At 48.0% G+C, this 20,829-nt stretch overlaps 2 protein-coding genes across 5 annotated transcripts in view; both read left to right on the top strand.

Moving 5' to 3' along the window:
• LOC115657578 (D-beta-hydroxybutyrate dehydrogenase, mitochondrial-like) overlaps positions 1-3,066 on the top strand; it is a 46,039-nt gene extending 42,973 nt beyond the window's left edge. Inside the window, exon 5 of the mRNA XM_030575621.1 lies at positions 132-3,066. Coding sequence (XP_030431481.1) covers positions 132-601 — 470 coding nt within the window. The 3' untranslated portion in view covers positions 602-3,066. The remainder of the gene's footprint in view (positions 1-131) is intronic.
• ACADVL (acyl-CoA dehydrogenase very long chain) overlaps positions 1-20,829 on the top strand; it is a 64,569-nt gene that overhangs the window by 1,617 nt on the left and 42,123 nt on the right. The window contains exons 2-5 of one of the 4 annotated variants that reach the window (XM_030575850.1): positions 6,760-6,845; positions 7,502-7,663; positions 17,843-18,060; positions 18,341-18,455. In XM_030575850.1, the coding sequence (XP_030431710.1) occupies positions 18,373-18,455 (83 nt within the window). In that variant the 5' untranslated portion in view covers positions 6,760-6,845; positions 7,502-7,663; positions 17,843-18,060; positions 18,341-18,372. Of the gene's footprint in view, positions 1-6,759; positions 6,846-7,501; positions 7,664-16,246; positions 18,456-20,829 lie in introns of those variants that run through there. The other 3 variants (XM_030575849.1, XM_030575852.1, XM_030575851.1) reach the window with 3 other exon arrangements.

Genomic DNA, 20,829 nt, shown 5'->3' on the forward strand with positions numbered 1-20,829 from the left:
CAGAACAGAGTTTGTTGTTTGGAGATTATTCCCTGAACAGGTTATCCTGTCACCAGTCTATTCGGGCGTCCATCCTGCCCAGTCCAGAACAGAGGCTACCAATTTCCTTTTCCTGTCTCTGCCCACTCCAGGTCGTGTGGTGAACATCACCAGCATGTTAGGGCGGATGGCCAGCCCTTCCCGCTCCTCCTATTGTGTTTCCAAGTTTGGCGTGGCAGCCTTCTCTGACTGCCTCCGGCAGGAAATGTACCGCTGGGGAGTTCGTGTTATCCTCATTGAGCCCAGCAACTTTGTAGCTGCTACTGGCATTCTGACGCCTGAGAGCATCGAAGCTCAAGCAGAGGAGCTATGGAGAGGAGCCAGCAAAACTGTCCAGGAAGACTATGGGAAACCGTATTTCACACGCCAGATAACCCTGATGAAGTCCTTCATTAACAGCGGCCTGAAGGACATGTCCCTCGTCCTGAACGACATCACGGATGCACTTACTTCCAAGTACCCGTACACTCGGTACAATCCCATGGAGCCCCACTGGCGCATGAGGCTGCATGTCATCACTCACCTGCCCACCGCAGTTGCGGACTGGCTGTATATTTACTGAGCCACACTTTAAATAACTGGCCTGACAGCACCCACTCACTGTGTGTATTCGGATCTTAAAACTGATCAGTGGTAGGTAGAGATGGGCGGGTCCGGAACACCACGTCTCTCTGCACGAGGCGGTTTGGGCAGGATCAGGGCTTCAGAACACTGAGAAAAGACTGAGTCTGGCCCCTTCCTAGTCTTGCTGTTCCAAGGACATTTTCCACTGGGCTGTGGAGGAGGCAGGGGAAGGTTTGGTATAATGAGACAAATCTTTTCCTGGTGTAATGAGGCCTGGTGAGCTCCTCCCGGGATGGATTTCTCTCACTAATGGGATCTTGCCAAGGGCAGGCCGGTTGTGATGATGCTAGTAGATGTCTCAAAGAAAAGAGCTAATATGGGAAACAAAAGCAGCATTTTCCATTCGATCAGAAATAGGTCATCACAGCTTCTCTGCTCCCCGTCCTCGTGATATTGCTGAGTCACATGGCTCCACCAGCCGTCTCTAGGGAAAACAGTGGCGTGACCTCTAAATGACTTAATTATGCAGGGTCAGGCTAGGAAAAATCTAGACGGCTCCGCATGTGCAAAATCTCAGTAGGGAGAGACTGTCCTTGCCAGGCACTGTAACCAGGGAGCAGACAGAACCACTGCTAGAGCCAGGGCCCAGACGTGCACTGGGAGGGAACGCATCTAAAGGGGGTTGGAACCGTCCCTGGCTCTCTCATTGGCTGCTGGAGCAACAGGCCCAAAGCCTGGGGCTTAGATAGCCCTAGAAATGCCCCTTCATGGGCAGACTTTCACCTCTGGAAGACAAACAGGCACTTGGCATCTGGGCCAGTTTGGGAATAAAACCACATTGGGGCTGCCCCAGCAGCTGCTCCTGCCCCTCCACCCCCAGAGACCCCAGTTTTTCCTACTGAGAATCTCCTGCCTAGATCCACTGCCCTGGGGGTGGGCCGGACAGATTGTCACATCCCGTCCAGAGTTCATAGAACCTGCCATATCTTGGTTCACTGGAGCCCATGGAGAAAGCCATGCTGAGCCAGCCAGCAGCATGGAGATTTATGGGTTAATAACCCCTGTCAGGGGCTTGAGCATCTCAGCTGTGCGCCTGGCTGAGCAAAGGCTCTCAGCCCCCAGTGCAGCTGGGCCTCACTAGTGCTCACTAGACGGCTGGACGAGGGCCCTCAGAGGGAGAAGCAAGGGTTGGCTGATCAGAAGTCAGGACAGGGCTCTCTGGAGCTGGGTGGTGCTTCCTGGGAGCTTGACTGGCTGTTTGGTGTTGAGGTCGTTAACTCCGTGAAGGGCTGTAGCCAGGGACTGTGCCATTCAGGTCTGTTGGTTAGACAAGAACCCCTGTAGGAAACAGCAGAGAGGGATTATTGTTGTTGCTTATTGTAGGGGGTCCTGTGAGCACGTCCTGGTCATGCAGCCTCCAGCCCTGCTGCTGGCCTGGACCCCCTCCGGGTTGAGAGGGAGGGGATGCCACAATCGCTGCGTGCGCAGTGCACTGGGGAGAGTGAATTGGGGCGGGAGAGGTTCAGTCCAGCTCCTAATGGGTGGGTGTCCCCAGCACAAATAGCATCCTCCTGTCTGGTGCTAACTGGCCCCTCTTTGGCCCTGCCTAACCTGCCTTCTCAATAACCCCTAGACACCCACACTGGATAAGAACCATCCCCACAGGACACTGAAATGCCTGGATAGTCTGAGTACAAAGCCCTGAGTGGATGCTGTGAGGGGCCTCATTTCTTTCCTTTTATTAATTTCACAATGAAATGGCACTATGACAATAGGTGTCTCCTCAGAAACCTTCCTAGTATCTCTGCAGCTAATGAGAGTAGATATGGCTGGTGACTCGGGGATAGGGCCGGTTGTTTGTTGCTTTGTCTTTGCTAGTGCTGGAGTTGTTCAGCACCTCACCCCTTCTCTAAGGAGTGGCTGCTTGTAAGAACATGATCTGACTCCCGGCACTGCTGGTCAGGTGGGGGATCAATCGTCCAACTTCAGCACAGGTATACAGCACACACGCCCCCTGCTACTGCTGTTTGTTCTGTTTCAAACGATGTGAGATGAAAGTGAATTTCAAACCAATTTGGCGCTCATCCTGACCCTGCCCTCGTACGTGAGTTGCAGCATTTTAGAGGACATGGACTGTACCTGTGGCTGGAGTCTGAATCCAGCTGTAAATGCTGTTTGATGTCGTGAAACCTCTTGAGAGTAAGGGAGGCCTTACGTGGAGCTTGTGTGGAGAGGGCATGTGTTATAAATAAGGATTGGAAACTCTGGGCTGTAGGGCTATTTTCCATTGCAGATCACAAGTGTACAGAGAATGTCAGGGATGCAGGATGCCTGTTACTGGAACAGATAAGATACCCTGGTGTTAAGCTACCACTGCTGTCCTCTGTATCCTTTGTGCCACCTGCACTGTGAAATTCTGGGAACACTAAGTACCACTTGATTACACAGAAGGGAAAATAAAGGAGATTTATAGAGAACAATGTTTTTCCAATACTCGTATTTTTTACATTTTCTCTTGTTTTCTCTGTGGGCTCTGTCACAGCTCAGGGCGTCTCTGGTCCAGCACAGCGATCACTCTCAAGCTCCTGGCTCCTCAGCCATCACCTCTCTTAGGTGCAGACCTGTGTCTCTCTCCCTACGGAGCGGCACAGCTCTCTGCTTGTGAATTCTCAGCTGTCGGATGGCCTGAGCCAACTGCTTTGCCTTCCCCTCAGAGGCTCTCAACAGCGTAATTATCCATAGGTGTAAGTTACTGCACAGCATGCTTGAGGTGAAAGCAGGACAAAGGAAACTCTGAAACCAATAAAAGAACCTACACACATGCTGAAGAGCTTACCAGTGATCATCCCAGGACTGGCTCTGGTTGGAATCAGTCCTTCCAATCCCACACAGGGGTCTTCCTGTGGGGACAGGTTCAGAACAAGCCCCTCCATGAGTCCCTTCAGCCCTGCTCAAAAAGGAATGGGACCCCTCCCGTGGCTAGAAGGGCCTGTCTAGGTGCTGGATCAGAAAGCAGACCTAAGTCACTTAAGAGGCTGGCTCTTAACCAACAAAGAAAGGACTTTTGGATAATCTAGAGAATCCAGTTGGAACCAGTATCCGTGAGCCTTTTCAGGCAGTGGTGCCTGGCAGGAGTTGTTACAACATGAGTGAATTTGCCCTCCACTATTCTTAGTTCCTGGTGACCTGCGGACTCCCTTCCCTGTGGAATTACAGACAGCCTCTGGCCCACAATGACACACACATTTAATTCAATAATGTTTGTCCAGGATATGGCCAGGTCTATCACAGGCTGATCCTGGAGCACTTACTTACCTGAGTAGCCCCATTGGAGTGAAGGGACTCAGGTAAGTAAGGGCTCCAGGATTGAATTCTATGTGGCTTTTAAAATCGTAGGAGTTCATATTCTGTCATTGAAACAGACCTGCCCTCTATGGTGCCAATAGGAGGGAATGATGAAGAGGTATGTAGCTTGCACTGGTACCATGGTACCACACCTCCACTCCCCCCATGCACTGAACAAATGCTGCTGTACGCTCAACACCACTGAGGCTCTTGACAGACCCCCAACGCATGGCTGCAAACACCAGAGCAGCTCAGCGGCCATCAGTCGAGGGCCACAGTTCACAGGCTCCCCAGCCAATTCAGCTCATTATTGTTTGGTTTAGTGGTGTTACGGTTGCCCCTGAAGGCCACATCCAAGATCTGGATGGTGGGTGACCAAGATTGTGGTGGGTGCTGTGCTGTGCAGATGTGAGGTCCCCAGTCCTACAAAGCTTAGGGTCTGCATAGGCAAGACAGACAAAATAAGGATTATTATCTCAATGTCATTTCTTGTTGGTGGAACCTGTTTAACCTGTTTTGTGATTGCAAGCAAACGTTCTGCCCGGCTTCACTGTCTCTGCTCGGGCTCCATCCGTGTGCAAGGAAGCTCAGCAACTCGAACAGCAGCTGTATTTTATACTTTCCATGTAGGGTTGCCAACTTTCTAACACACAAAACTGAACACCCCTGCCTGGCCCCCTGCCCCTCCTCTGAGGCCCCACCCCCACTTGCTCCACCCCCCTCCATCACTTGCTGTTCCCCACACTCCCTCATTTTCACTGGGCTGGGGCAGGGGGTTGGGGTTGTGAGAGCAAATATGGGCTCTGGGCTGGGGGTGTAGACTCAGATGGGGCTGGGGGATTTGGGGTGCAGAGGGGGGCTGGGGTGTGGGGAGGTGAGAGCTCTGGCTAGGGGTGTGGGCTCTGGGGTGGGCCAGGGGATGAGGGGCAGGAGGTGGGGCGTGGGGTCCCAGCGGCACTTACCATGGCTCTGAGGAAGTGACCACCAGGTCCCTGCAGCCTCTAGGTGCGTGGGGGGCCAGGTGGCTCTGCGCGGTGTGCACTGCCTTGGTGTCCGCAGGCACTGCCACTCACAACTCCCATTGGTTGCGGTTCCTGGCCAATGGGAGCTGTGGAGCTGGCACTGGGGGCAGGGGCAGTGCTCAGAGCCTCCCAATCCCTAGCCACCCCAATGCCTAGGGGCCACAGGAACCTGCCGGTTGCTTTCCGGGAGCAGCACAGAGCAAGGACAAGGAAGAAGAACATTCACTGGCGCCGAAGACTACCTGGAGCACCCAAGACTCACTACTGGACCGGAGCCGCCAGGGTACCTTTTCGACTGGGCGTTCTGGTTGAAAAATGGACACCTGGTAACCCTATCTCTATGGTGCAATTTTCTCAGAACCACGCCGTTCAGGCTGACCAATAGTGCTCATTTACAGCACTGCTCATTGGCCTAGCGTTCTGCAGACAATGACACGCACACAGAGCTGCCGGGCCAGATAGAATTATCCTCTTTTCACAGATGGAGAATTGAAACCTAAAAGGGTACATGACTTGCCCAAGGTGGCAGCAGGAGCTGGTGTCACTGCCAGGATTAGAACTCAGGAACTGCTGGGTCCCTAGCCTGTCCTTGGACTGCTGCTGCATGCTTCTTCTCCACCCCTTTCAGAACTCTCAGATGAGCTGTCAATCACCAGTATCACTTCCTGTTGGGGTGAAAGCTATGTGCAGACAAACTCCCACCACTGCGGTTCTGGAATAGCAAGTGTCAGATAAATACTTCTTTATTAACAATGGAGGGAGTTATGTGAACTGTGAGCAGGCAAACAATGCCAAGCTGGCCCAGGTGCTCCTTTCCAGCCCTGGGTTCATGATTCTGTTGGTAGTCACAGTATGCCATGCAGTTAAACTTTTGTTCTTGTTATGGGGCTCATTGCAGTGGCACATACGGTGGCAGTGACTGACGGTTCTTTCTGAATGTGGGAGTATGTAATAGTTATGTATGCAGACAGTCATGGGCATGATAAGGAAGTTAAAAGCTACAATTAAATGGAGTGACTTATTAAAATTAAAAATAGATTAAGATGAGGGGAGAGATCCTACACTAGGCCAATTCCAGAGCTAGCCACGTGCCATTGTGTTCACTTAACTTACATGTACAAATATCCCATTGTGTGCACCCAGTTTGCTCTTTTAGTGCACTCGAACACATAATTGGTCCTGTACCCATGCAACCACCAGATCTGGGTGGGTTTACTGGGCACTTCCATGAGTGACTAGGCGTGTGCAAAGGTGTGCTCGCTGTCGGATGTGCTGCACTTTGAAAATGTGGCTCCACACCTTTAATTTTTAGAGTTCACCAGAAGGTGACTTGTTCTCCTTTGTCGCCAACTGGAGCCAGGCACCAAGCTGTGGAAGCCAAAAACTCCTTGTAGTTCTTATTGAATCTGCTCTTTATGCTTCTGCTAGGTATCTGAGTAGCACAGGGCCTGATATGTTTCTGATCTGAATCCCTAATGCTACTTCTTAGAATTAAAAGGAGTTTTGCAATTTACACTCACTTTGTAATGAAAAAGTGAAATACGAATAGAAGGGTCAGATCTGGAGAACTGTACAGAGAGGAAAGCAGGACAGAAAAATAATGGGAAAACAGAGAGTTCTAACAGCAATAGCATGAGAACAGTAGTGGCTGTTATATGATCAGCTGTAGGTAACATAAAGACACTAAAGCAGTGGTTCTCAACCAGGGGCACGTGTACCCCTGGAGGTAATCAGAGGTCTTCCTAGGAGTACATCAACTCATCTAAGTATTTACCTTGTTTTACAACAGGCCACATAAAAAGCACTAGCGAAGTCAGTACAAACTAAACCTTCATACAGGCAATGGCGTGTTTATACTGCTCTACACACTGAAATGTAAGTACAATATTTATATTCCAATTGATTCATTTTATAATTATATGGTAAAAATGAGGAAAAGAGGGATTTTTCAGTAATTGCGTGCTGAGACACTTGCTAGGTCTGATTTTGTACGTTTTTAAGTGAGGTGAAACTTGTACACAAGACTAATGAGGCTCTGGAAAGGTTGAGAACCCCTGCACTAAAGAGACCCCTGCAGATGCAAACATGGAAGCTCACTAGATATAGACAGTCTGTTGAAGGTTAATGGAAAATGAAGCAATAACAGCAGCTGACCATTTGTTTTAGTCTCTGGTTACTAAATGCAAACACAGTATAAAAGAGAATTTATTCCTAACCAGCTTGAATCACTGCAACTGTAAAGATACAGGCACTTGTGAATATTTGCACCGTGAAGCTTTTCATACCAGATAAGAAAATACTTAACCAACTGCAGAGAAATGAGAGTTTAAAGCAGGTGGGTAGAGCTGGCTGGCCTTTCGGTAGCTCCTAAGCCAGAGCAGTTTAGTTAGAATAGCCCTGTTCTGCAAATAAATCAGTTACTTTCCTGTTAGGCTGCAATGTTTTTTTAATCCATGTTGGTTTGTTAAGGAAATTTGAAAGCTATTTACACAGCTGCAATTTATCTATGTTCTTTCCCAATTTTTAATCAGAGTGGGTGAGAAGAAAGTGACTTGCGCAGAAACCTCTTGCAGCCAGAGGGCAAAAATCCCTGAAATGGGTCAGAGAAACTAAGTTTCTTTTGGATGAGGCAGAAAACTGAGGTCATGGTAACCTGTGGTTATAACAGCCCATGAAACATCTTGCAAGCAGAGGTGAGTTGGTCAAGTGTCTTGGCCAAATTCCAGTTGTGTAGTTGCTGGCTCTCTGCACTCCCCTGCTGTTTTCAGCTGGATGCTGGATACTTCTGAGTTGTTGTGGTATTTATCATTTCCGAAATGCACTCCCTCAACTGTTGTACAGGAAAAATACTGTTTCACTTCGAGAAGTGGTTCCTCGTTGTGGTGGAGCATTTGCTGATACTCATTAGCTTGTGCATCCTGATTTCCCCACACACACGAGTCACATCATGGCAGTCTCTGATCAAGCTCTGTTAGCAGAGCACATTTTTCCCATGGGTTGCTGTAGCCCAAGGGCACAGTGACCAATCCACTCCTGTTGTCGGTCTGGCAGCTCTTGTCTTTTCTTAGTTTGTCGGGATGAGTATTTTTTTTAAATTATGTAACTCATCATCATTTCAAAATGGGTTAGTTCGGCTAGCGGACCACATTGAAACGTCACGGTGGGCAGCTGTGCCCGTTTGTGGTGGCGCCGAGCTTTGCCCCATGCACACACTCTAATGTTTAAGGCGCCCTGTGTCAGTCTGAGCCTGACCATGTTTCTGTGCTGTGTAACATTCCTCGTCTAGCACACATCAAAGGCACTTTCCGCTGCAGCTACGGCAGCATAGGTGGAGGCCAATTCTGCCCTCCAGCAACGAACGAACCTACTGCTGGGAGCAGGATGGGGCCCTTGGGAGAAAACATTGTTTCTTACCCTCCCCACAGAGCATCTGTGCTGCTTTAGGGCCTGACTCCTCACTGGAGCAAGGGCTGCAGGAGTGGGCCCTGGTTTCTCTATCTAGCAGTAACACAGATACACACAGAGCCTGAGGGGACCAGGTGAAGGAAAATTCCTTGAGGTTTCCTCGCAGAGTTCCTGCCAAACCCTGCTGCTGGGAGGTTCTGACCCCAAACCTTACAGATCTCCTAGGCTGCAGGAAAACACAGGGCTAGCTATGTAGAGGCCCCTTGCCTCCCATCTGGCTGGGGAGTCCCACCAGGCCCAGGGTAGTGCAGCCCTGAAGGAGCTGGGCTGCCAGAGATTCCCCATGGTCCATCTTAGCTGCCCAGTGCACAGGGGCCCATGGAACTAGATTAACTTTTCCACTTTTCCAGGTAGTCCATGTAGAGCTCTAGAGAGAGGACTAATGCACATCCCCTGCCCCCCTCAGAAATGCTGCCCTAGGGAGAGTCCTTCTGCTCAGAAGAAGGGGGATTTGTGCAGAGATCTTGGGGAATGTGATGGGACTCATTGTGTTTAGATTTCCTCCTAGGGATCGCTCTAGTTCTGCTCAGTGCAGGAAAGGCCTCCTAGAATCTTTAACAGGGAGCTGGGTACATCTGTCTGGACGGCCTGATGCACTGTTAATAGCCTCAGGTTTTGTCTGACTCAACCACAAAACAAAATTCCAAACCCCAGAGCAGCTGTGATTCCAGCCATAACTCCAGGACTTCCCAAAGTGAAATAACAAGTCACACCAAAGGACAGGAGGAATCAAAATGCACAGGGGAGAAAAGATGTGTTCAGAAGAGATGTGAACACAGATCATGAGCGCAGGAGGCTCTTCTAGGTGTCTGGAACTGCAAAGAAAGTGGCTTGTGGCAGGCTGATGACATGGTTTCTATTTCTAGAAACTAGCATCAAAGTACTGAGAGAGGCAGCAGACAGACAGCAGCTGTGGTTGCCCCTTCTCCATAGTCTTGTAGTGTAGTTTCGTTTTTTCAGTGAGAATTAGGACAATGGTGATTGTACAATACTGAATGTAAATTATGTAAGGTTATTGGGAGTCACCGGATGGTGATGTTACGGACAGTGCTATCTATATCTTACACTTATTTTAACATGTGGGCATTAGAACATGGAGAAATGCTTATTGTCAGCTGTGATGAACTTCCTGTTAGAAGCTCAGAATATAACCTATCAATGTAGTTCCCTGTTTTTTGTCTGCCTCTCTGAATTGTTCTTGGGTTATATCTGTGCAAGCAAACAAAACATAGTGGTGCCAAAATAGTAGGAAGTGCTGCTTTGTTCCTCAGTCTAGAGGGCTCAGCTAAGATTGAAACTGAGGTCTCAATAAATGGCATCATTCGTGCGCTACAGTCAAACAGTGGCTGAATCTCTTATTGTTCTAGCTAAATGATGTTACCCATCTCAGTGCCTAGTACTGCCTACTGACTCGTACGTCTTTGACAGACATGGTAACATACCCCATGTAACTTTTGAGATTCTCGGGATACCTCATGATGAACGTGTTTTGAGTTATAACATCATGGGCCTTGGCTCGCTAGCATGTGTGGGAGAGACGCTTGGGAGGTGCCTGCTCTTAGCACTATGGGGCACCAAAGCAGGATGCTCAAAGACCATCTAACCCGTGACACCCCTGGCATACTCTCCCTCCTCCAGCACCAGGGTAGAGACCCACTCCCCCCATGGAGATTAGCACGTGCATTTATGTCTGTTGTCAAAGCCTGCTCACTGCAGGGTCCCCAAGGGACAGCTCTCTGATGTTGCTGTGTTTGTTGTCTCAGCAGTTTAACATACCGAGCTCGCTGCATATTCCTGTTCATAAATATTTGATATGGCAGGTACAGCATGCGCCAGAAACTCAGTCAACCAAGGTGCCAAAATGAACATCAACTCTGAGGCTGTAGATATTGGCACCGTCCCTTCTGTGCAAGTTAAGCAGGATTGAAATTAACTGCTCGGGCCTCTCTGTTCACAGCCACACGCTGCAGTGCTGTCCAGGAAAGGAGGGGAGGAACAGCTGAGCTGCCAGGGAGCTGGACTCATTGTCTGAACATCCTGCACAACAGCTGTAAAAACCTGGCCCCATTGGGTATGCAGGGAGCAGCAGGAGTCTCTGATACAGGGACAGGTCCTACCCATGGCTGAGCCAGCCTGTGCCTGTGATTACATGTTCTGCTCACCTGGGCTGCACAGACCCCTGGTTCATCCTGCCCCTTCCCTTACACCAGTGATTTAAAGCAGAGGCCCCAATGCGGTCCCTGAACATATTTTTGGATTTATCTACACAGGGCCGTAAACTCGGTTGAGGTAGGTGGGAATTGAAAGCAGGCTCGTTATTGCTGATTAACTCCCGGTGTGGATGCTTTGAGTCCAGAAGAATTAACTTACTTTTCTTCCTGTCTCCCTTTTCTTTCAGCCACATCCTCCCTTGGGTCCCTTCTCCCCATTCCATCTCAAGGGTCTGCTCTTCCCTCCATGCACATCCACAGCTCCAGGAGCAGGGCAGCTCTGGCTGGAATACGTACCACTCTGGCATTTACTCCTGGCCATCATGGAGGGATCCTGACTCTCTTGACTCTAGGCCACAGCAGTGTAATTTCAAAGGCCTCTCTCCTGATGGCCATATAGTCTGTGCTCTCACTCATTAGAGCAGCCCCCACACCGTCTCTCTCACCTCCAGAAGTACATACATCACCTATTGCATTCATCTGCTGGCTTTCTCTGCTCTCTCACATCAGACACAGGCTGCTCGTCTTTGCCGTCACAGCCTGTCCCCACCTTACCGATCATCTCTCACTCACTATCCATGTATCAGCTCCTAACTCCCGTCAGCCCATGAAGTCAGCCACTGTTGACCATCTGTTTAATTTTCAAACAGGCACCTTCATGCTTTTTTCCATGCTGCTCCTCATGCCTGGGAGGATCTCCTCATAAACAGCCACAAAGCTATCTCACCCTCCTCCAAATCCCTTCTCAAAACTCTCCTTTGCTGTGATGGCCACAAAAAACTTGACAGCGGTGACCATAGCCCATCATACTGATCTGTATTTCCTTGGGTCCTTGGACTCCCCCATCTGTCTGTATCCATCTGCTGTCTCTTGTCTTATAGTTAGATTGCACGTTCTTTGCAGCAAGGATCTTCTGTGTTCTGTAGTTGGCAAACCATTCACAGTCTTTGTTCAATCCTGAGCTGATGGTGTCAAATTTGCAGATGAACTGAAGCTCAGCAGTTTCTCTTTGAAGTCTGGTCCTGAAGTTTTTTTGCTGCAGGATGGCCACCTTAAGGTCTTCTATAGTGTGGCCAGGGAGGTTGAAGTGCTCTCCTACAGGTTTTTGTATATTGCCTTTCCTAATGTCTGATTTGTGTCCATTTATCCTTTTCCGTAGAGACTGTCCAGTTTGGCCGATGTATATAGCAGAGGGGCATTGCTGGCATATGATGGCGTATATTACATTGGTGGATGTGCAGGTGAATGAACCAGTGATGGTGTGGCTGATTTGGTTAGGTCCTGTGATGGTGTCGCTGGTGTAGATATGTGGGCAGAGTTGGCATCGCGGTTTGTTGCATGGATTGGTTCCTGAGCTAGAGTTATTATGGTGCGGTGTGCAGTCACTGGTGAGAATATGTTTCAGGTTGGCAGGTTGTCTGTGGGCAAGGACTGGCCTGCCACCCAAGACCTGTGAAAGTGTGGGATCATTGTCCAGGATGGGTTGTAGATCCTTGATGATGCGTTGGAGGGGTTTTAGCTGGGGACTGTATGTGATGGCCAGTGGAGTCCTGTTGGTTTCTTTCTTGGGTTTGTCTTGCAGTAGGAGGCTTCTGGGTACACGTATGGCTCTGTTGATCTGTTTCCTTATTTCCTCGTGCGGGTATTGTAGTTTTGAGAATGCTTGGTGGAGATTTTGTAGGTGTTGGTCTCTGTCTGAGGGGTTAGAGCAGATGCGGTTGTACCTCAGTGCTTGGCTATAGACAATGGATCGTGTGATGTGTCCGGGATGGAAGCTGGAGGCATGAAGGTAGGCATAGCAGTCGGTAGGTTTTCGATATAGGGTGGTGTTAATGTGACCATCACTTATTTGCACCGTGGTGTCAAGAAAGTGGACCTCCCGTGTAGATTGGTCCAGGCTGAGGTTGATGGTGGGGTGGAAGCTGTTGAAATCATGGTGGAATTTTTCCAGAGTCTCCTTCCCATGGGTCCAGATGATGAAGATGTCATCAATGTAGCGTAGGTAGAGAAGGGGCGTGAGTGGACGAGAGCTGAGGAAGCGTTGTTCCAGGTCGGCCATAAAGATATTGGCATATTGTGGGGCCATGCGGGTGCCCATAGCAGTGCCACTGATCTGGAGATATATATTGTCATCAAATTTGAAATAGTTGTGTGTAAGTATAAAGGCACAGAGCTCAGCAGCCAGTTGTGCTGTGGCATCATCAGGGATAGTGTTCCTGACAGCTTGTATTCCATCTGTGTGTGGGATGTTTGTGTAGAGAGCCTCTACATCCATGGTGGCTAGGATGGTGTTTTCTGGGAGGTGACCAATGCATTGTAGTTTCCTCAGGAAATCAGTGGTGTCACGGAGATAGCTGGGAGTGCTGGTGGCATAGGGTCTGAGTAGAGAGTCCATATATCCAGACAGTCCTTCAGTGAGAGTGCCAATGCCCGAGATGATGGGGCGTCCAGGATTTCCGGGTTTGTGGATCTTGGGTAGTAGATAGAATAACCTGCGGTGTGCAGTTACTGGTGAGAATATGTTTCAGGTTGGCAGGGTGTCTGTGGGCGAGGACTGGCCTGCCACCTAAGGCCTATAAGTGGTGCAAATATAAATATTTGGAATGTTGGAATTAGATGCACATCTGAAACACATTGTCTGGATGTGAATTTTCCCAGCGCTCAATGAGGTGTTTGAATCCAGGGCTTTGTTTGGCCTGTCACTCTCTGGAAATTTCTCTCCCTTTCTCCACACCATGATTGTTGCTGTGAAGTAGTCTCTGATTTCTTTTCCTCATGATTCATTATTTATTCCAACGGTTACAAATATGGCAAGGCAATGGATAAAAGTATTTATTCACATCTCTCTCTTCCTGTGACAGATCAGGAACGTCAATGCCTGGTAGGTATGTATCAGAGAAAATTTTGTGGTTTCTGGTGCACCAGTTCCATAAATTGACTTCTTTTAAATAGAGATGAAAGAATTTTGATCCACCTTGTTTCCTGGCTGATGATGCAAGCAAGCTGCAGATTCTTAAGGGACAAGCTGCACTTGCTTTACATCTTGGAATCCCCAGGACTTTCATTCACAGGCTAGAAATCCCTTTAGCCTAAGTCTTCATCTCTATTTAAAAGAAGTCAATTTATGGAACTGGTGCACCAGAAACCACAAAATTTTCTCTGATACATAGATGGAGTCTTCATGAGCAGTAGATGCCAAGCGCTAGACTATTGGCCAGATCCCAAAACACCTGTACTTAGAGCATGCATGAGGTCCTGCAGGGACTATGCAGAGCCAGGCCCTATGCTGTATTCAGAGCAGCCTGGGGGCTGCTGTAAATTAGGCCACACCACAATAGCCGCAAGTGTCTGAGAACACAGCTGAGGCTCTGCATAGTGCAGGGATGCCCCAGCCACACCCACTTTCTGCACTCCCTGGCAGCAGGAAGGGTGTGTGGCATCAGAGCCCTTCGGCTGGCTCCATGCCACTGCAGAGCACCCATACATGGACCTGATCCTCCTGGGAGAAGCAAGCCAGCTTTATGGCTGCAGTCAGCCAGGGATGCTGCACTGCCAACACAAGCACCCAAAGGGTACGTTTACTCAGCTGGCTCAGGCTGCGGGGCTCTAAGATTTCTGTGTAATCGGCCTGAGTCCAAGCTCTGGGACCCTGCAAGGGAGGAGGGTCCCAGAACGCGGGCTCCAGCCCATGCCCAAATGTCTATGCAGACATTTTTATGCCCATAACCCTTTGAGCCTGAGTTAGCTAATCTGAGCCAGCTATAGCTGTGTGTTGAGCCTTTTATTCTAGAGTGGACATACCCAAACAGAACAAGGCTGGCTTTAAAACTGAGATTATTTTTAAACTAAGAAATGTTGGGTGGTTTTGATTTGCTTTCTGGGTTTTGATCCTTTTTGTCTTTCCATTGTAGATCATGCAACTCCACCTTTCTGGGTCAGGTGTCCAGATATGTGTGTTCAACTTTTTGCTGCAATCCCCAGAGCTAGAAACTTACTTTAAAAAATGCAAGCTGAGATTCTCACCTAATAACTTGCCTTCAGGAGCTGGGGATTTTAGAAAAATTTCACATACCACAACAGTTAATGCAGCAAAGAATCCTGTTACAACAGTTAATAACATAGCTCTTGTCCCATCTCCAGAAGATTCACAGGGAATGAATAGAACAGGGTAACTTTGAGTGATCCATCCCCTGTCATCCAGTCCCAGCTTCTGGCAGTTGGAGGTTTAGGGAGACTCAGAGCATGGAGTCACATCTCTGACCATTTTGGCTAATAGCCTTGATGGACCTAACCTCCATGAACTTATCTAATTCTTTTTTGAACCCACTTATACTTTTGGCCTTTATAACATCCTCAGGCAATGAGTTCCACAAGTTGACTGTGTGTTATATGAAGTGCTTCCTTTTGTTTGTTTTAAATCTGCTGCCTATTAATTTAATTGAGTAACTCCTGGTTCTTGTATCATGAGAAAGGGTAAATAACCTCTCTTCATGGTGAAAACTGACCATTTCTTCCTACCCTTTGTTTTCTGTCTTTTAACCAGTTACTGATCCATTAGAGCAGGGGTCAGCAACCTTTCAGAAGTGGTGTGCCAAGTCTTCATTTATTCACTCTAATTTAAGGTTTTGCGTGCCAGCAATACATTTTAATGTTTGTAGAAGGTCTCTTTCTATAAGTCTATAATATATAACTAAACTATTGTTGTATGTAAAGAAAATAAGGTTTTTAAAATGTTTAAGAAGCTTAATTTAAAATTAAATTAAAATGCAGAGCCCCCCCGGACCGGTGGCCAGGACCTGGGCAGTGTGAGTGCCGCTGAAAATCAGCTCGTGTGCCGCCTTCGGCACTCATGCCATAGGTTGTCTACCCCTGCATTAGAGGATCTTTCATCTTATCCCATGACTGCTTAGTTTGCTTAAGAGCCTTTGGTGAGGGATTTTGTCAAAGGCTTTCTGAAAGTCCAAGACTATATCCACTGGATCAGCCTTGTCCACATACTTATCGACCCCCTCAAAGAATTCTAGTAGATTGGTGAGACATGATTTCCCTTTACAAAAGCCATGTGGACTTTTCCCCAGCATATTGTGTTTATATATGTGTCTGATAATTCTGTTTTTTACTAAAGTTTCAACCAATATGCCCAGTACAGAAGTTAAGCTTACTGGCCTCTAATTGTCAGGATCTCTTCTGGAACCCTTTTTAAAAATAGGCATTACATTAGCTACCCTCCAGTCATCTGGTACAGAGGCTGATTTAAATGATAGGTTACATACCAGTTAGTTGTTCTGCAATTTAATATTTGAGTTCCTTTTAGGATGACCAGATATTCCAATAGGGACAGTCCCGATTTTTGGATCTTTTTCTTAAATAAGCTCATATTACCCCCACCCTCATCCCGATTTTTCACATTTGCTGTCTGGTTACCCTAGTTTCTTTAGAACTCTTGGGTGAATACCATCTGGTCCTGGTGATGTATTATTGTTTAATTTACCAATTCATTCCAAAACCTCCTCTATTGACATCTCAATCTGGGACACTTCCTCAGATTTGTCACCTAAAAAGAATGGCTCAGGTGTGGGAATCTCCCCCATATCCTCTGCAATGAAGACTGATGCAAATAATTCATTTAGCTTCTCAGCAACAGCTTTGTCTTCCTGGATTGCTCCTTTAGCACCTTTTTCACCCAGTAGCCCTGCTAACTGTTTGGCAGGCTTCCTGCTTCTGATGTACTTAAAAAACATTTTGCTGTTACTTTTTGTGTCCTTAGATAGATGCTCTTCATTTCTTGGCCTGCTTTATTACACTTTTACACTTGACTTGCCTGAATTTATGCTCCTTATATTTTCCTCGGTAGGATTTGATTTCCAATTTTTAAAGGATGCTTTTTTGCCTTTAACTGCCTCTTTTACGCTGCATTTTTCAGTCTTCTTACTGTTTGTTTGTTTTTAATTGTGGGGTATGCATTTAGTTTGAGTCTCTAATACGTTTTTTTTAAATAGTCTCCATGCAATTTGCAGGCAGTTCACCCTTGTGACTGCTTCTTTTAATTTCCATTTAACTTGGTTTCTTATTTTTGTATCGTTCAGAGAATTTAAGCTATGCCCACTGATAACCAAAGCCACTATATACTCGCATTGCTGTAACCCTTCTCTCTTCTCCCAATATTCAGTACCTTCCTTGTGAAGTCGTGATAAAGGGCCCAATCCTGGAAACCTGTGCTCGTGGGATTACTTATGTGAATAAGGGGGTTGCAGAAGTAGCCCCTTTGCACCCAGTTGTACTCCCATTTCAGTCAATAGGGATGTTCCCACTGACTTCAGTAAGAGCATGATTGGGCCCTCATGCTACTATGTGCTACCCTGGTGTACACTACCTTTAATGCAGTGACTGCAGATTTACACAGGTGTAAATGAAATCCAGCTTTGTTTGCCCTTTGGTCTCCTTTTTGTGTGGAAGGCATCATGCACCTTATGTCAGCGTGTAAATAACAATAAAATCCTGCCTGGCTATGTGCGGTTTCCACAGACACACCTCTGGCAAATAAGGTTTGAGTTTAACCCTGTAATGATGACTGTGATGGTCTATACTTCAACCCTCCTATGACTACCTTTTGCCATCCAGAACTGGCTTCCTACTCCATTTTCTACGGATCAAACTCAGGCCTGCAAAGCAAATGTGAATAGCATCACAAGAGATAGTAATCTTTCTGCAGCTATAACCACAGGAGCAAACCAAGAAATGCAGCAAATGCAGCATTTGCTTATTTCTTACATCCTATTCTGGACTGGTACAGCTAAGAGCACAGTTTATTATGCTAATTATCAGGCATTTCCATTCTGTTGGGGTGTTCTTCACTCACAATGATCTGGAAAAGTTCCGGATGTTCATATGTCACTGAGTAGCATCAAACCATGCTTGGATGAGTTATTAGTGGAGAGAGATGGCCTAAGGTGAACCCAGATCTATTTCCTCCTCCTTAAAACTCTTCCCCGGTGTCAGCCTATGACCAGCTACCAATGAGTGGGCAAGTGGTGCGATGAAACTGCTGTGTATCGTGGATAATTTCTTGCTCCTTTCACTGTCACCTCATCTTCCCCTCACCCCTCCTCCCTATTTGTTTTGCTTATCTACCTGTTGTGTCTGATTACCAAGACTGGTATCTCATTGTGGCTGACCTTTTATTGTATGCCTGTGCAGCGCCTAGCGTAATGAGACCTTAATCCTTGATTGGTTCCCCTGGATGATAATAGACTATAGATAATACAGGTGATGATATCATAATACTCTGAGTGTCATCATCCCTGAAGCAATGATGTCACAGTGCAGAAGCAACCACGTCTTTATCAAGATTCCACAGCAGAGAAGCTCTGTGCCAATCTACTCAGCAAGGTGCTCCTCCCAGTGGCTTTCTAGGAGTAAGTCACAAACCCACTACGGGATTTGGGCTGAATGTTGGGATGGGAAATAGTGAAGATCCCGTATAGGCTACACATGCCGTTGAATGGAAGCGGGAAAGCCCTGGTAGGGGCTATTTGGGATCAAGCCCAAAAAGGAGGGGTTGGGGGAAGGATGTTTAGAAGGGAGGTAGGTCCCCTGGTGATGTTGGCCTCGACTGGAGGGATGAAATGGTTCGGATTTGGGGATAAATTGCTGCGTCCACCTTGTCTTGTGTTCACCCTCCTCTTGTTTCCACAGAGGAAGTGAGCTGAGCAGCACCGGCAGAGAGAATGCTTCGTTTGATCAGCACTAGACTGAGTGCCAGCTGGAGGAGGCAACTTTGGGCACAAGCTCTGGCTACGCCCTCCTTCAGGTAGAGTAAACTGAGCCCAACTTATTAGAACAGCTGGCGGATTTGAAATGGTTAGCCCATGGCTTGGGGAGTTCAGTAACCCAGCCAGAGGTGAGGGGTCCATTACAGCAGCAGGTGGGCACGGTTCTGTGGCCTGCGATGTGCAGACCGGGCCATGATGGTCCCTTCAGGCCATAACGCCTGTGAGTGTCTGAGGTACCAGCTCTGTCCTTGTGCCAGAGCTAAAACGCAGTAACCCTGGGGGCAGCTCCAGGGACTCCTCGCCCCTCCTGCCCTTTCCAGCACTGCGGGCAGGGAGAAGGGGAGAGGTGGGGGGGGCAGGCTGACCCATTATTGGGGGGGCAGGCTGATCCATTGTTTGTGTGTGGGGGGGCAGGCTGACCCATTGTTTGTGTGTGGGGAGGGCAGGCTGACCCATTATGGGGGGGCAGGCTGATCCATTGTTTTCAGGGGGAGGAGAGACCAGGCTGATCCATTGTTTTCAGGGGGAGGAGAGACCAGGCTGACCCATTGTTTGTGGGAGGGGGAGCAGGCTCACCATTGTTTGGGGGGGCAGGCCAACCCATTGTTGGGGGGGAGCAGCCTGACCCATTGTTTGTGGGGAGGGAGAACAGGCTGACCCATTGTTTTCAGGGGGAGGGGGAAGCAAGCTGACCCATTGTTTGAGGGGAGAGAGAGCAGGCTGACCCATTGTTTTCAGGGGAAGCAGAGAGCAGGCTGACCCATTGTTTGTGTGTGGGGGAGTGGGCTAACCCATTATTTGTGGGGGAGGCAGGCTCACCCATTGTTTACGGAGGGGAACAGGCTGACCCATTGTTTGAGGAGAGGGAGAGCAGGCTGACCCATTGTTTTCAGGGGGAGGAGAGAGCAGGCTGACTCATTGTTTGTGTGGCGGGGGGGCAGGCCAACCCATTGTTGGGGGGGAGCAGCCTGACCCATTGTTTGTGGGGAGGGAGAGCAGGCTGACCCATTGTTTTCAGGGGGAGCAGAGAGCAGGCTGACCCATTGTTTGTGTGGGGGGTAGTGTGGGCTAACCCATTATTTGCGCGGCAGTTGACCCATTGTTTATGGGGCGTGAGGAAGGGGACAGCAGGCTGTCCCATTGTTTGCAGGAGGGAGGGAGAAGCAGACTGACCCATTGTTACAGAAGCAGAGGGAGGAGCAGACTGATCCATCATTCACAGCACAGAACAATCTTACTCTTATAAAGGACAAAGAAACACATGTGCCCATAACTTCCATCGAAATCAGTGAGAGCAGAATTGGACCCAAAACTATGCACAAAAATAATTATCATTAAGTTTGCTAAATTACAACCTGTTTTCTTCTAAGCTGGCTAGTGCCGCACTCCAAGGAGCTGTAACTCTACAGCAAGTTCCCAGGGGCCAAACCAGCTGTGTTTGATTAAGAACAAAAAATATTAGAAAAGTCAGAGCTTCACCTCAGGGCACTTTAAAGCCCTGTAACTCAGAAACAGGTTGACAAGCTTTCTTAGGGGGGAGGGATAGCTTAGTGGTTTGAGCATTAGCTTATACCCAGGGTTGTGAGTTCAATCCTTGAGGGGGCCACTTAGGGATCTGGGGTAAAAAGCAGTACTTGGTCCTGCTAGTGAAGGTAGGCAGCTGGACTCAATGACCTTTCAAGGTCCCTTCCAGTTCTAGGAGATTGGTATATCTCCTATTATTATTATTTTCTTCAAGGTGTGTAGAAACATTATCCTTTGGCTTCGGACTGTATCTGGTAGGTCTCAGGTCAAACTTATCTTATAAGACAAAGTTAAAGGAGGGCTTTTTGGAAGCTGTTTCTAGCATTAGCTGTGGAGAGGCTGACACTTCAAATATCTAAGTATTATTAGTGTGTCCAGCACCATAATACCTATGCAGCAAGAGAGAGAGAGTTAGATTCTAGAGGAATGTCTTCATTGCGCCCCCCACCCCTCCAAGAACAATGTGTGCTTAACTCAGGTTAGCTTGCTGGATTTAAATAGCAGTGAAGACATGGCAACTCTGTTTTTAACACAGTTAGCAGGCCAAGTCAACCCCAGGCTCTCCTATCGGCTTTAACTCAAGTGGCTAACCCAAGTTAAAAGCCAAATTGCTGTGCCTTCACTACTGTTTTACCCTGGATTACCTAACCTGAGTTAAGAACAGCACCCACACACACACTTTTTTTTTTTTTTTTGCAGTGAAGACATACCCTAAAAAGCCAACTCCAGTGCTTGTTCACAAGATCCATCTCTATTTGGGGAGTCTGAGTAATTAATTACTCTTAATAAACAAACTCCCATCTGCCTGTTTTCCGCAATAAAGTACCAGCGGGCAAAAGAACTGAAGATCCTGCGTTTGTGCAAAATCCCTGGTAGTAAAGATGGAGA

Source organism: Gopherus evgoodei, chromosome 9 (genome assembly GCF_007399415.2).
Source record: "Gopherus evgoodei ecotype Sinaloan lineage chromosome 9, rGopEvg1_v1.p, whole genome shotgun sequence".
NCBI classification, from domain to species: Eukaryota; Metazoa; Chordata; order Testudines; family Testudinidae; genus Gopherus; species Gopherus evgoodei.